The sequence below is a fragment of the Scomber japonicus genome, chromosome 6, assembly GCF_027409825.1.
Source record: "Scomber japonicus isolate fScoJap1 chromosome 6, fScoJap1.pri, whole genome shotgun sequence".
NCBI lineage: Eukaryota > Metazoa > Chordata > Actinopteri > Scombriformes > Scombridae > Scomber > Scomber japonicus.
In genome coordinates, this window is record NC_070583.1 from 5,922,093 (window position 1) to 5,937,882 (window position 15,790).

A 15,790-nucleotide genomic window follows, 5' to 3' on the forward strand; every position below is an offset into this window, starting at 1 on the left:
CTTCATAGCAGCTTCAGGCTCCATTAGATGCAACTAGCATAACACAGCTGACTTGGCACAATGAATGATTTGGTTCAGAATGTGTGGAATAGAAAAAGACAACATCTCTGGTTCTGCTGCATCAATTTTGATCCTTTATGGGGAAAAAACCTGTCCATCATGAGTCTGACATTATGTGAGTGCAATACTGGCTCCAATTTTCCTCTCTCTCTCTGATTATATAAAAGATCAGAATTTCCCATAATGTTCCCACTGTTCACATTCCTCTGAATTAGTGAATTAACTTTGACATGTACGCTTGGTGTTGTTACCCCTTTAATGATATTATTTTAGGTGTCTGAAATGTTCAAAGCTGAAGAACAGCATGAGGCTTATTTGTTGGTAATAGCAAACTGGTGTAACAGCTCTAACCATTTGCACCCTTTATTTGTTACTTATAAATGTGCTCATTTCAAAACTGAATGTTGATGACTGTGGGCATGAGTATCTGTTCATGTCTAAAGTGGGATTGTTGCTGTAAACAAGACAACACAGCTGTAGTTAATGAACATTTATTTAATGAAAAACAAATACAGTGCACAGTCATCTTATTTCAGTCTGAACAGAATGTACACTTTTTAACATTATACACTTTATAAAAAATAACATTATACTTTATTTAGAAGTGATCATACAGTGTATAGTAGTAACCTGACTAGTGAGACAGTGACAGCAGAATGCAGGAGTGGTGGCCACCTTTGTGGTTTATAGAGCTCACTTCTTCTTGGTATACTGTAAATGAAAAAGAGAATTACATATTGCAGAGGGAATCTACTTCATACCATCATGAAATTCTAAAGAGCCTTAATCCCTACTTTATCAAGAATCCAGTTAGCATCTGAAATAGCTCTTTGGATAATCATTTGGATCCTCTCTGGGTCCTCTTCATCTGCGTGACTGGTGTAACTCTGGAGGGAAAAGGCAAAAAAGCACCAGGTCAATTTGGGGTATATGTTTTTATGCTCATAATAGGTTAGCACCTGGCAAATGCTGAAGCTGCTCTCCTAGTTAGGAAAAGCACATTCTACAGGTGTAATGATTATATTATATACTGCATACGTGGTATATGATTTATCATATACCACGTACTGGAGTAAAAGCAAAGGCTAAAAGTGACTAAAAAGGGAGAGACTGTGTGATTATATTCTGGTGAATGTCCCAGTGAAGAGAGCAGAGAGTCAGACCACCATCTACTGGTGAATGAGTGATACTGCATGATGTTTTCCCATTTAATTTTATCATCTGATAATCACTGAGGTTTCAATTAGAATTATTATAACATGTATTTATTTTTAGCTTTAAAAAGTTTTGTTACTTAACACCACAACTGTTCCTGTGACTGTGCTAACTTTGAGTTTGACCTCCAAATAGTGGTTTCAAAAGGCCAGATACTGTTGGTTTACTTGGTTTATTGTGTGATTGACTGCTTGTGATTCTTGCTCTATTAGACTCATTAAAGCTCAGCAATGACTTTAGTGAGTAGAGTAAGTTCAGTGTCTGGCTCAGGGACAATAGTAGAAGACTTGAATGTCTCAAACATGCATATCTTCTCATGTTGGAATAAAACACAAGACCTGGAATTAAATCATAAATGTGGAGAACTGCAGATTTGACACATAGGATATACTGTTGTGCAGATGAGATTATCTCACATCCTGTTACTCTCACTTTTAAAAGTAGCTAGGCAATATAACATTAGCAGTTCATTCTCTTGTTTTATGGTTTGGATAAAGATTATATATAATACAATGTCCAATGGCTTTAAGTTAGATGGGTGCATATGCAGACCTCACCTGTCTAATTGCATGCCGGTAGTGCTTCTGCATTGCTGCCGTTGGTAACTGTCTGCAACATCTGAGGAGATGTCGATAGAGCTGCACTGGTGTTAGGATCAACTCAGCTCCAACTACAGGTGGCATTCCTTCCCTTCTCTGTTGCTGCAAACAGAAATTAAATGTTCATTCAGGTTACTGACAGTGTATCTTTTTTCAAACCATAAAAACATAAGATCATGACTCCAGTTTGATAATCCTATTGTCCTGAATCTTCTAGAAATGTGCCTTCAACTTTATAAGGTCAATATTTTAAGGCTGTGTCCGGCTTCCCGCAAGTGGCCAGAAAATCTATTTAAAATGTACTATTGAAGAGAACAGTCAAGGGATGTGAAGCATTCAAAACCAGCAAGGCACTGCAAGAATAACCAGCAGCCTCAGAAATGTTTCATTATGTGCAGAGAGGAAATGTAAAGAGATTGTTACCATGGTTATGAAAGGTTGTTTAGATCTGGCTGTTTATGTCTCTGTCATCACGTGACAGTTAACTTATTTAAGCAGCTCTTTTCTGTTTATACCTCAATGAAGTCATTGCACAATAATCTAGTTTTTTTAAAAAGGGTTTCCAATTGATGCAGTATAAAAAATTCACAATTCACTGCTTCTCAAATCATAAAAATCATTCCCAGGATTCCAGCCTCTGTAAAGCCAGCATTTAATCTGCATGTAACTACGCATTAAAGTAGATGTCTGTGATACAATATACATCCTTAACATGTGTCTGAGAGGCATGGTTTGAATAATATCGTTAACTCAGGAAGTACGAATTTGTACAGCAGAGTCACAGTATATGATGTTATAGCGTGATATTACATTTCTGTGTGTGTGTGTGTGTGTGTGTGTGTGTGTGTGTGTGTGTGTGTGTGTGTGTGTGTCATAAAAATATCACGAATGTCAATTTTCTTAAGTGAAATGGGCCCAAAGCTTAAGAACACCCATGTTTATTCTAGCTGTCAGTGTTATAGTAACCTCCAAACGACCGAGCTAAAGTGCTACTAAGCCCTATTATTTAAAATGCGCCATTATTCTGATAGACTTTAAGTGTTGTGTTGTTTCCTGACCTCAGCTCTTAGCTTATAGGCTTTTATTGGCTAGCTACACTGAGCTTATCAGGAGGTTTAATGTAACATTAGCTCGGAGCTGTCGCTTCTACAACACAGTGGCTACATTATCGCCATTAAACCAATGATAAGGTTGAACTTACTGTGGCTGTGAAATGTGGTGAAGTTTGTCAGCAGTTACCCAGCATCCTCAACACATGCTTCCAGTCACTTTATGAAACTACTCGTCTGTAGGTCTGTTCTGTACACAAAATTGTGTTTATAGTACGGCGAAGTCATGACCCGCCCACCTCTACCTCTGATTGGCTTACCCAATTGTTTTACGCTAACTCACTTCTCGTGTCTATACCTAGCCAACCCAAACAACGAAGGTAACAGGCATAAGCCAATCAGAGGTAAAGTAGGGCGGGTCGTGATTTCGCCATCCTAGGAAAAATAATTTGACCCACTGTGCAGGGATGTTATATACTGATGTCTTATTCTGGTGTTTAACTGTGGTCAGCAGCATATGTATTACATTGAAACACTGTCGCCCTCTGCTGCTGGTCTGGTAGAGTACATTTAATCAAGTACTATTTTAAATTGCCTCAACTTGAGTATTGAAATGTTATACTTCTATTAATCTTCTACTCCACCAAAGTTCAGATTATTAATACACTACATTTACTTGACCCATGTAATTAGACTACTATTTATTATGCAGATTAATAGTTTACATACCAAAATTATTATTAGCCTACCTTATAAAATGCACAATACATTTTATAGATGCTCAACAATGTGTAAAATGGGTCAAATCTGTTCCACCATCAGGTCCATTAGTCCACTATATCCTTATGTAACCCTCATCTATTCGGATCAACCTCAGCAGACTGAAGAGACTGTTGAAATGAAACAAATCAATGTGGCCGGTGGTGACAATCATCTGTGCAGCTCCTTGCCTGATGATCAAAAAGACGTGACAGAACAACTCAAATGAGACAACATATAGTTAAACTTCTATAAAGGCAGGTCCATACAGTAGATTAATATCTAGTTAAATCACAGAGCTGTTTCAGTACATACCACATCTGCGCTTGTCAAAGGAACAAACTGAAGCTTGGTCATTATATTTAACACCACTGGCCACGGGAGGATAATTAATTACAACAAATAAAAGGAGCCTTGCATAGATAAACACAAAATATTAACTTGTTTCACAAGAAAATAATGAGAATGGAAAACAACAAAATACCTTGCTTTCAAAATGAAATAAATATTGAAGGAATACAAAAATACATGTTATTTATTGCACCTTTAACTCGTAAATTGACTTCTTTAGATAACTATGTTCCTTTTGATAAGGTCATTTTCACTCGATTAACTATTATTTTCAGCAGGAGCAAGGCAAGGGAGGTGATGAAGGTGGAGGACATCTACATTACAAAACATGTTAGTGGTACGAAGTCATGACCATGTGCTCTCATATTTGGAAAGAAAGTTGTATTGATTCTTCACAAGAGTTGAGGTCAGAGAAAAATGTAGAGGAATGCTCACTCCTGTGCTGAAACCACATACTGTGTCTTATATGGAACTTTTTTTATGGCAAGCATGAGGGAGAACAATATGCATCAAAGGTGTATTGACACTGTGGTTCAATGTGGGTGCACTAACCACCAGGTTACCAGGGTGTCCCAAGGACTTTCATCATGTCTTACAGAACTAAACCCTTAAAAAACACCAACATAAAAATTGAATCTAAAATTTAAAAGAGAATGAGAAACAATGCAGCACTAATATAATGGCATACAAACTATAAGGGAACATGTTTAGGGGAACATGTAGAATAAAGCCTGATGATTGTAATGTGTGGTTGATTTGATAAACGTTTCCCTGGCTGTGTGGGATTGAAAACTAACTTATTTTCCTGTTATATTGTATATTTCTCATATTGTTTGATGTTTTACAGTAATAACCAACCACAAACAAAATGTATCTCAGTCACTTACTGTCAGTGTGTGGGTGTGTGTTTGCATATATGTGGAAATCTGTCTGTGTGTTTGTGTGTGTGTGTGTGTGTGTGTGTGTGTGTGTGTGTGTGTGTGTGTGTGTGTGTGTGTGTGTGTGTGTGTAGAGGGGGTGTGTGTGTGGGTGACAGGGGGTGGGGTTCTATAGCAGAGCATGTTTCAAAAATGTTGACTTTTGGGCTCAGCACAGTCAGACATGGGTCTTCCTGGGATTCAGATGTGGACATGGACACTGTTTGTCTTTCTGAGCTGGATGTTTGTGGGTCAAGTGGTGGCGGAACCGTAAGTTTACCTTCACAGCCTGAAAAACATTTAACATTATGTAATATGTTTTTGATGCAGACCAGATTATTGCCATTTGCTGCTTTTTTCCCAGCATGAGTTTCAGTAAGGTATCTAGTAGGTTGTGTAACAAATAACCGTTATGAAATTATGAATTATGTAGCTGCTGTGCTGCTGAAAGCTTCATCAGCTCACTGTCTACAACTCTCTCTCTCTCTCTCTCTCTCTCTCTCTCTCTCTCTCTCTCTCTCTCTCTCTCTATCTCTCTCTCTCTCTCTCTCTCTCTCTCTCTCCCATAAAACTACCATGATACTCGTCACAGTAACATTAAGAATTATTGCAGACACTAGTTGCTGTGATGTTTCTATATTTATAGACCAAACTGAGCTGACTGACAGCAGCAAATGTTGAAGCCTGATGTGTAGAAGTGCACTGCTGTTGCAGTAACACACAGTATGAGCACAGATCTGAAGTCTAAAAGATTTACTAACTTTGTTATTTTTCACATTATAATAGAGAACAAAGTTCCAGCATCTTTGTATAATAAAGAGAGACTGTGGTGAGAGAGGAGCAAAACCACAATAAAATAAATTAATATAAATAAGTCAATAAGTCATCACTCAGTTTCCAAAATGAAGATGATATTTGCAAGTTTTGAAGTTGTACTGTAAATGTCAGGTTGGAGGCAGATTTGATTGCTGTATGGTTTAGTGGAAAAATGTTGATTGGCTGTCAGTGTTTCTATCATTCATCAAATCACTCTGAAAGTGATCCAACAATTGTTCACTACTGTCTTTGGCTTAATAGTTGTGGTGTGGACTCCACCATCCACTGGAGTTACAACCATTTTTAAAACTATATACTTATAGTTATAGTTATAATTATAGTTCTTGATGTGAATGGGCCTTTACTGTTACTGTTGTCTTAAGTCTCTTGTGTTGGCTCAAGCACTTATGAAATGAGACAAGCTCTTTTGAAATTGTTATTATAAATTTCTACCTCAGTAACATGCTCATTGTTCTCTTTTGTGAGCATTAGCGCTGTCACTTTTGTCAAAACTCAAGTTCGAACGAATATCAAATGTCATGCAATTCATTTGAATATATTTGAATACTACTCTCTCCAAATGTTTTATTTCTTTCATCTCCTTTACTAGTTTTTCTAATTTGTGCCAATAATGAAGACTAAATATTAAATTTGTTTTCATTGACAGAGGGGCTTTGCAAACTTCTCAAAGTGCAATGTATTACAGTAATAAACACAATGACATGGTTCTGAACCCGTACATGAAATAAAGTAACAAAAATACTTGTTCCCTGCTCTTTTATGAGATGTATCTATTTAAATTGTAGTCATTCATAGGACTGACTTCTGATGTAAAATGAATGTCTACTTTAAACAAGGAACTGTATCAGATAGCATCATATCCAATCGAATTGTACCTAATCGTTCCATATTAAAATGTATCACCCCTGAATTGTATCGCACCCCATGTATCTAGATCATAGACTGTAGATCTAGATGCATATCGGCTCGTCTGCACACCCCTAATATCTACTGTATGTGTGTATGTTTCTGTGGCTGTAGACAGTACATGGTAACCTTTCCTGCGGTTCTTGAAGCTGGAGCTGAGACCAAATTCTGTGTGAGTCTCTTGCGGCCCAGCGAGAGTCTTGTCATGACCGTCACTCTGATGTCCAAAGAGACGAACACAACCCTCTTCAAGGAGACATCCAGCACAGACTTTCATACCTGCACGCAGTTTCAGGTCACGTCCTAAAACGGGCTTTGATTCATTTGATTTCATTTTCTTTATTTGACAAAAGAATGTTTGTATCCTAAATGTTCGTCTAATATTTTTACCATTGATATTTAGACTTGAGTTACATAAAAAATGTTTATCTCCAGATTTTTATATTTTTAGCAGATTAAGCAAAAAACAATGTAATGATCCTTTTTCACAGGCTCCTTTAGTGCAGAACAATGTGGTGCAGGAATTGGAGGTGGAGGTACAAGGCGACACATTTCACTCAAAAGAATTGAAGAAAGTCATGATCAAAGTCTACAAACCAATGACATTCGTCCAAACAGATAAACCAATCTACCTCCCTGGACAAACAGGTAACTTTGAACAGATGATGTAATATGCATCATAGTACAATTCTTTATCAAGTAAAGCTTCTGCATTCTTGTTAGCATGTGTTGTCTTTCCTGACTGCAGTACCACATCCATAGTGTGTTTGTATATATTCTCTCAGCCTTTAGCATAGTGCATGCTGGTTTCAGATTTTTGAAACTTTGGAATAATATAAGAAACAGTAAGAACTGAACTGTTAAACAGATAAGACAGGTGCAGTGCAACAGTAAACTGAAGACCTCTTAGTACATCTTAGTACATCACATTGATTTTGACAAATATTGTTCCAAGTTAATAGATGCGAGACAGACTAGCACAGATAATGAAAAGCTATTAGTGACTTTTGCCTCACTCTAATTGTATTTCATTTGAAACTTTGATAATTAGACAATGTCTGGCTGGATAAAAGAAACACATTTCATCAGCCTGTTACAATGTTTGACACTATTGTCCATGAGTTGTAAAACATCCATGTAATATTTTTCCATTTCTCTCAGTACATTTCAGAGTCATTTCATTGGACACCAAGTTTAAACCTGTCAGTCAGCTGGTGAGTGTTTAAACTGTCATCTGTTCACGATGATGTTTAAAAAACAGTTTAAGTACTTCTGAATGATAATGGTGCAGGTTTTAATTTGTACCCCAAACCATTAATCACATGATAGTGCTCTTTAGCCTGGGGTATATGTTTAATCACTATGTATAAATAACTCAGTGTTAGGGCTGCTGTTGATCCTCTGGGTTAATAGTACAACCAGAGCCCCCCTTAGGTAAATCTGAATGTGTCAAAAGTCTTCAAATATGACACTCAAATTTCAAATTGTAGCGGATTATGTATCTTAAAGATATTGAAAAAAGCTCTCGTAATAAGGGGCACCACCTTCGTATGAAGGAAAAGATTTTTCTTAATTGGTTGTTTGATTAGCCAATTAATAAATCAATAAATCATAATAATTAATAAATCAATACATTTCTGAATCAGTCAAATATCTAAAGTTCGTGGCTCTACGGTTCAATAGATCCCCTGTATCACTTCAAAGAATAGACATACACAATTGATTGAGTTTTATGGGTTTTATTAACTACACACTACTAATAAATGATGGATAAATTAAAGGTGATGATACAATACAATATGAATTCAAGAGGTTACTCGATATAGCGACATGAATGAAAGATGATGGTGAATGATGGATTTAAATGAAAGATATGTAATTATGTGGAAACTAAGAAAACTTAGCCTATAAGTTTTACTGAGCCTTACTTTTAAAGGAAATCTGAATTACTCGATCTGACATCAACCCTTGATTAATGCAATATTTGGATCCTACTTTCATCGATGGAGGGTCTCAGCTGTCCGTCCAGAACAGCGCGTACGCACACCAAGTGGAAGATCTCAGAGGGCATCTTAGGTCCGGGCGATATGAGATGGTCCGGTTCGGCTGGCCTTTCCGTCAGACTGCCTTGTTCCGGCCGTTGTCCGCTGGAAGACTTTGTTCCTCTCAGTTATGATGAGTCGTAGGGTTGACAGACGTTTGTCTGCTCAAAAGTTCTCTCAGGTTGATGAAAGATGGAGGAAAAGTCTAATTTAACTAGCTCTCTTTCTGGAGAGATCTCAGCGTCAGAATCATCAAAAATGTCAAAAGCAGGCTGAATGCAAAACTTAATGACGTGTTTACTTAAAGAGCCTTTTCTCTAGACGTTGCTGGTGAAAGTTACAAGATTACAAGACTTAGGAAAACTTAGATAGAGAATAAGTAAAGATTAAGTTAAGAATGTGTGAGGTGAAGAAAAGAGAAGATGGACAGAGCAGAACCCTGTTCAGGTCTGCAAAACCCTTTTCAGGTCATGCTAAGACCAAAGACTAAGACCAAGAAGAGTAAGAGCAAGAGAGAGTAAGAGAGTGTGTTCATGGGTGCAGCTGGTTTTTGTCCCTGGGGAGGGTTTGTGTGTCAGCTAATCAGATTCATCACAGCTACTCTGAGGATCTAATTTCCAGCTTTTTACCATGTAACTTTTCATCATCATCATTCATTCAATATTTAATCCTGATTATAAAATGCATACTATAATCTATTAACACAGAACACAAGATGTATTATTCTGGCATTGATATGACCTCAGCTTGATTCATCAAGCTGCCATTCATTAAAACCTGAAGAGGATTAGTATGATCAAGCATAACACATAGTTATTCTACTTATTCCATGATAGATAATTGATTATCACCAAAATGTAAGCATAACATCAGTGTGACACTTTCTCACATTAAACAAGCATTTTCATACCAAAATTTAGTAAGTAAGTAAATTAAAGTAAGTAAGAAAGTATAATCACAGTTCTTCAAATACACATTTATCTATGATCACTGTAATAGCTGTTACAGTGGAGGTTTCTTTAGGTAATTGATAAGGATATAAGTAATTGGTATTGTTTAAACCATACTTTTCACTAAGATGTTCTTACTTGAGTATTTAACACTAATTTTCTCACTTTCATGCTCTGTGTGGTTTCAGGAGACACAGAGAGGGGGAAGTCAGGAATGTGTCTTTTAGTTTACGACCGTTGTCTGTGTGGCTCTTCTCTGATGAGAAGGACAGAATGGCTACACGTGGGTAGTCAGAAGACCCGAGTTTGTCCCCCACTCCGGGTCTGGGGTGGAAAAAGGTCATTTTTCATGCCTCGGGTTAAACCTTATGACCGGAAGAATGGGAAGATGGGACAAACCCGCTCATTCTTACAAAGTGAATTATCACTTAATGGTCCCCCCTGCAATTAGCTGAAAGCCTTCCATTCGACAGATTCTGTCCCATGGAATGATAAGGGATCTTTGTTTGTCCAAGAGAAGGACCCTGTTTGTCTCTATATCAAGCCTGGTTCGATTTCCTCATCTGAGGGTCAAAAATCCTCTGACCAGAGGATGTGCTGAGCCGTCCCGATGCCGTGTTCACTACAAAATGTTGCAACATTTATCAGCAGGGAAACATTGTGAGAGAATAATGAAACAAAATGAAACTGTGTTAACATGAAAAGACTTCACAGTGTGAGATATAAGGAAGTCAATTTTATTTTTCAATGATGAATAAAAGCAAGAAAGAAGGTTGCAATCTACATTGGGTGTCTCGCTGGCTGCAACTGTACTTAGAGCAAAACACCGAAATGGCTGCTCATCATTTAACAGAACAGTAAAATATTACTTACAACACTGGATTGTGGTACATCCTTCTACTAGAATGAGTAACCTTTTTGTTGTGTCTGATTTCAATGAAACACATATTGATGTTTCATTTTATTTGAGGAAGCTTATTACATTATTTAAGTTGTTGTTAAAACAACCAAAACAACCCACACTTTAACTAATCTCTTTCTGCTCTCTTTTTACAGTACGACACTATTGAACTTGAGGTAAGACGGTGGTAAACAAGAAAATACCCACAACTTAGTGCTTTTTTATTCATGCTTATTCATGTTTTTATTGTTGTGAAATTGTATATGTAGAGGAGTAATTCAGTTAGCCAGTGGTGATTTTTATTCCAGTATTTTTTTCTATACTGATGTGCCATTATGTACCGCTATAAACCTCCATTGTACAGTGAGTACTACTCTCCATACTGACCTTAAAGCTACAGTACGGCTTGAAAGTTTGTGAACCCTTAACAGTTTCTCTATTCCTGCATAAATATGACGTAAAACGCGATTCGATTTGTACACAAGTCCTAAAACTGTCCATCCATCCATCCATCCATCCATCCATCCATGCTCTGCTGCTTATCCAGGGTCGGGTCACGTGGGGCAGCAGCCTAAGCAGGGAAGCCCATACTCCCCTCTCCCCAGCCACTTCGTCCAGCTCTTCCCGGGGGATACCGAGGCGTTCCCAGGCCAGCCAAGAGACATAGTCTCTCCAGTGTGTCTTGGGTCTTCCCCGGGGTCGCCTACCGGTGGGACGTGCCCTGAACCACCAGGAAGGCGTCCAGGAGGCATCCTAACTAGATGCCTGAGCCACCTCATCTGGTTCCTCTCAATGCGGAGAAGCAGCGAGTCTACTCCGAGCTCTGTGCAGAGTCCGCATTACTGCAGACGCCGACCGATCCGCCTGTCGATCTCCCGCCTCATCATTCCTTCACTCGTGAACAAGACCCCAAGGTACTTGAACTCCTCCACTTGGGGCGAGATCTCATCCCCGACCAGGAGAGTGCACTCCACCCTTTTCCATCTGAGGACTATGGACTCGGATTTGGAGGTGCTGATTCTCATCCTGGCCGCTTTACACTCGGTGGCAAACTGATCCAATGAGAGTTGGAGGTCACGGTCTTATGAAGACAACAGGACCACATCATCTGCAAAAAGCAGATCGTGAGACCACCAAACCGGAACCCCTCAACACCCTGGCTGCGCCTAGAAATCCTGTCCATAAAGATTATGAACAGGACAGGTGACAAATGGCAGTACAGGGAATGGACAGCCCATATCAGGGGGTCCGATACCCTGTACTCCCGGAGAACCCCCCACAGGACTCCCCGAGGGACATGGTGGAATGCCTCCAGGTCCACAACACATGTGGACTGTTTGGGCAAACTCCCATGCACCCTCAAGGACCCTGCAGAGGAGCTGGTCCACTGTTCCACGACCCGGACAAAAACCACATTGCTCCTCCTGAATCCGAAGTTCAACTATCCGACGGACCCTCCTCTCCAGTGCCCCCAGAATAGACCTTACCAGGGAGGCTGGGGAGTGTGATCGTCCGATAGTTGGAACACACCCTCCGGTCCCCCTTCTTGAAAAGAGGGACTACCACCCCAGTCTGCCAATCCAGAGGCACTGCCCCTGATGTCAACGCAACGTTGCAGAGTTGTGTCAGCCATGATAGCCCCACAGTGTTGACGGCGCACTGCTTCCCCCTCCTGAGATGCTGGATGGTGGTCCAGAACCTCTGTCCACGCGATCTTGCAGAGTCATGTCAGCCATGACAGCCCCACAACATCCAGGGCCTTAAGGAACTCCAGGCAGATCTCATCCATCCCTGGGGGCCCTGCCACTGAGGAGCTTTTTGACCACCTCGGTGACCACACCCGGGTCCCCAGGCCCTGCTTCCTTACCAGAAGAAGTGTCGTGGGTTTGAGGAGGTCTTCGAAGTATTCCTTCCACCGATGCACAACATCCCGAGTCGAGGTCAGCAGTGCGCTGTCCCTACTGTATACAGTGTTGACGGCACATTGCTTCCCCCTCTTGAGACGCCGGATGGTGGTCCAGAACCTCTTCAAAGTCATCTGGAAGTCGCTCTCAATGGCCTCACCGAATTCCTCCCATGTCCGGGTTTTTGCCTCAGCGACCACCGCAGCTGTCAGTACCTGCCTGCTGCCTCCGGAGTCCCACAGGCCAAAAAGGCCCTATAGGACTCCTTCTTCAGCTTGATGGTATCCCTCACCGCTGATGTCCATCAGTGGGTTCGGGTATTGCTGCCACGACAGGCACCGACACCTTACTGCCACGGCACTGGTCAGCCGCCTTGACAATGGAGGCACGGAACATGGTCCACTCGGCTTAAGGTGTCCTGGTGCCAAGTACACATATGGACACCCTTATGCTTGAACATGGTGTTCGTTATGGACAATCTGTGACGAGCACAGAAGTCCAATGACAAAACACAGCTCAGGTTCAGATCAGGGGGGCCATTCCTCCCAATCACACCCTTCCAGGTCTCACTGTTGCTGCCGATGTGAGCGTTGAAGTCCCCCAGCAGAATGAGGGAATCCCCAGAGGGAGCACTTTCCAGCACCCCCTCCAAGGGTCCAGAAAGGGTGGATACTCTGAACTGCTGTTTGGACAGCAGGCACAAACAACAGTCAGGATCCGTCCCCTCACCCGAAGGCAGAGTGAGGCTACCCTTTCATCCACTGGAGTAAATTCCAACCCCTCTCGAGAAGACTGGTTCCCGAGACCTTGCTATGCGTCGAGGTGAGGCTGACTATATCTAGCCAGAACTTCTCAACCTTGCGCACCAGCTCAGGCTCCTTCCTCACCAGAGGGGAGAGGTTCCACATCCCTAGAGTTAGCTTCTGCAGCCAAGGGTCGGACCGCCAAGGTCCCCGCCTTCAGCTGCCGCCCAGCTCGCATTGCACCTGACCCCTTTGGTCCCTCCTACGGGTGGTGGGTCCACTGGAAGGGGGTCCCATGTTTCCTCTTCAGGGTGTGCCCTGATCTCCAGATTACAAATTACAAATTATTACATCTTCTATCTTTCCTATTTGTGTGAGGCAAAATTCTGTGAACACTTGCTTTCAGTAACTGGTGTGATCTAACTAATAACTTCAACAAAATATTTCTGGTAACTGTTAATTAGCCCTGCACACCAGCTTGGAAGAATTTTAGCCGATCCGTCGTTACAGAACAGATATTGGGCTTCTTGGCATGAACTGCCTGCTTCAGGTCCTTCCATAGTATTTCTGTGGACTTGATATCATGACTTTGACTAAGCTGTTCCAAAACATGAGCTTTATTTTACTCTAACCATTCTTTGGTAGAACAAATTGTGTGTTTGTTGTAGTTACCTTTTTTCATGATGCACTTTCTGATGAGGTCATGGATGGATTAATTAATAATTTCCCTCAATAAATAAACAAGCGTAACATTTTGGACTCATTTGTTTAACTGATGTCTCTTTATCTAGTTTTAGGACTTGGATGGTAATCTGATCTCATTTTAGGTCATATTTATTCAGAAATTGAGCAAATTCTAAAAGGGTTCACAAACTTTCAAGCAGCACTTTATTACCTCTGAATGCCACTAAACTAGAAACGAGAACCGAAATCCACAATATTTGTTCTGTGCAAATATATGTGTTCCAAAGGTCAGCTGATGGTAATATCATGCTTCAGCAAACTCAGTTAGCTAAATCAAGTCAATATGTTCCAAAGTTACAGACTGTTAAGTACACAATTCCCTCTTTTAGTTTCTACACAATGTTGCTGAGCTGTTGTGGAGGGATAAATTCTAGTAGTTGTCAGAACAGACTTTTCACTCACATGTCACAGAGTGAAGCACATACTATGCTACCATATGATGCTGCTGACATTCTTCTACTGAGTCTTGGTGCAATTATGTTCATTTTGCCAGCTGTTGCCAGCAACCCTATCCCTTCAGGATACCACAAAGGAAATCTCTAGAACACAAAACAGATGCAAATCCTAATCCATGTCCACCACTGAGGCAGGAGGATGTTGAGGTGGCTTGGAGAATAACAAGAACAGCTGGTGACTGACCTTAAGCACTCAGAGTTGGAGCAGGTTGTTATCAAAAGTGTAGTGTTCAAAAATTACAGATTGCAAAAAATATTCCCGACATCTAATCTGCAAAGAAAATGATCACTTCTGGAGCACCCTGATGGCTGAGTGGTTAGAGCAAGTCATGTAATCGCAGAGTCCCTGGTTTGAATCTAGCCAAGGAACTATGCTGCAGGTCATTCCCCTCTCTATCCCGGTTTCCTCTCAGACTCTCTGCCAGTTACTGTATAAATAAAGGTAAAAAAGCCTAAAAACATATATTTTAAAGAAAGTAATCCCTTCTAAGTTCCTCTTCCACAGTTCAATGAAGAAATTCAATCTTTGGACACCAAAAAGAGGACATTTCATTTGATAGAATCACTTCACAAAATATCCACTCAATTCAGCTAACTGATGTTGCTGAAGCTTTGGAATGTATGTTTACAGGGAATGGGGGTTGTGGATTTTGACCCTCTTCTTCTCATTTCATATGCTGTAGTTGCATATTGTTGACCACAGCTTTACGGTCACTATGGAGAGTAGGAACTGTTAAATTGACTAAGACCCATTTTTACACATTTCATGGCACATTGGTTTTGTATCAAGACAAACTTGAAAAAACCTGAACCTGGTGTTGGTGGATGTTCACTGCACATGAATTTAGTCATTTTGAGTGTGCCACCACTGTTGCCCAGCTCCAGCATTTGGTAAATACATGTTCTTCCCAATTATTTGTTTAACAGGATGCTAGAGGCAACCGGATTGGACAATGGCTTAACACCACAGCCAATGGTAAAATATTGCAACTGTCTTACTCCTTGAACTCAGAGGCCACTGAAGGAACCTATAAATTAATTGTGTGGATTGATGGACAAAAAAACAATCACCATTTCAAGGTGGAGAAATATGGTGAGTTGTATTCCTTTTTTCATTTCACTGTTTGTAATGAATGAAGAATAATATCTATATTTTGTTCTCAGTTTTGCCAAAATTTGAGGTAAAAGTTCAAGTGGCAGATGAGATAAGCTATGGAGATGAAGAAATCAAAGTTGACGTCTGTGCAAAGTAAGTGGTGGGGCTTTCTCACAGATGCATTTGCCTCATGACCTATGATGATATGAAATTAAATCTGTATTGTTGAGTTGGTGAACCTTTTTTGACAATGTGGTGATTT

The 15,790-nt window shown here is 40.3% G+C and overlaps 2 protein-coding genes across 5 annotated transcripts in view; one reads left to right on the plus strand and one right to left on the minus strand.

The window, feature by feature from the left end:
• Positions 1–545: 545 nt before the first annotated feature.
• lyrm9 (LYR motif containing 9) lies at positions 546–4,006 on the minus strand. 2 transcript variants are annotated; one of them, XM_053321328.1, is made up of 4 exons: positions 3,673–4,006; positions 1,833–1,976; positions 855–947; positions 546–771 (listed from the first exon to the last, which is right to left on the minus strand). In XM_053321328.1, the coding sequence occupies exons 1-4, from the start codon at positions 3,691–3,693 to the stop codon at positions 754–756; spliced, it is 276 nt and encodes a 91-aa protein (XP_053177303.1). In that variant the 5' UTR covers positions 3,694–4,006; the 3' UTR covers positions 546–753. The 2 variants fall into 2 exon arrangements, with proteins under 2 accessions (XP_053177303.1, XP_053177304.1); XM_053321329.1 differs by lacking the exon at positions 3,673–4,006 and adding an exon at positions 3,076–3,163.
• Positions 4,007–5,067: 1,061 nt separating this feature from the next.
• Positions 5,068–15,790, plus strand: part of LOC128360804 (alpha-2-macroglobulin-like) — a 29,480-nt gene continuing 18,757 nt past the window's right edge. For all 3 annotated transcript variants that reach the window (XM_053321314.1, XM_053321315.1, XM_053321313.1), the window contains exons 1-7: positions 5,068–5,220; positions 6,808–6,988; positions 7,185–7,341; positions 7,855–7,907; positions 10,742–10,762; positions 15,360–15,525; positions 15,597–15,681. In XM_053321314.1, the coding sequence (XP_053177289.1) occupies positions 5,135–5,220; positions 6,808–6,988; positions 7,185–7,341; positions 7,855–7,907; positions 10,742–10,762; positions 15,360–15,525; positions 15,597–15,681 (749 nt within the window). In that variant the 5' untranslated portion in view covers positions 5,068–5,134. The remainder of the gene's footprint in view (positions 5,221–6,807; positions 6,989–7,184; positions 7,342–7,854; positions 7,908–10,741; positions 10,763–15,359; positions 15,526–15,596; positions 15,682–15,790) is intronic.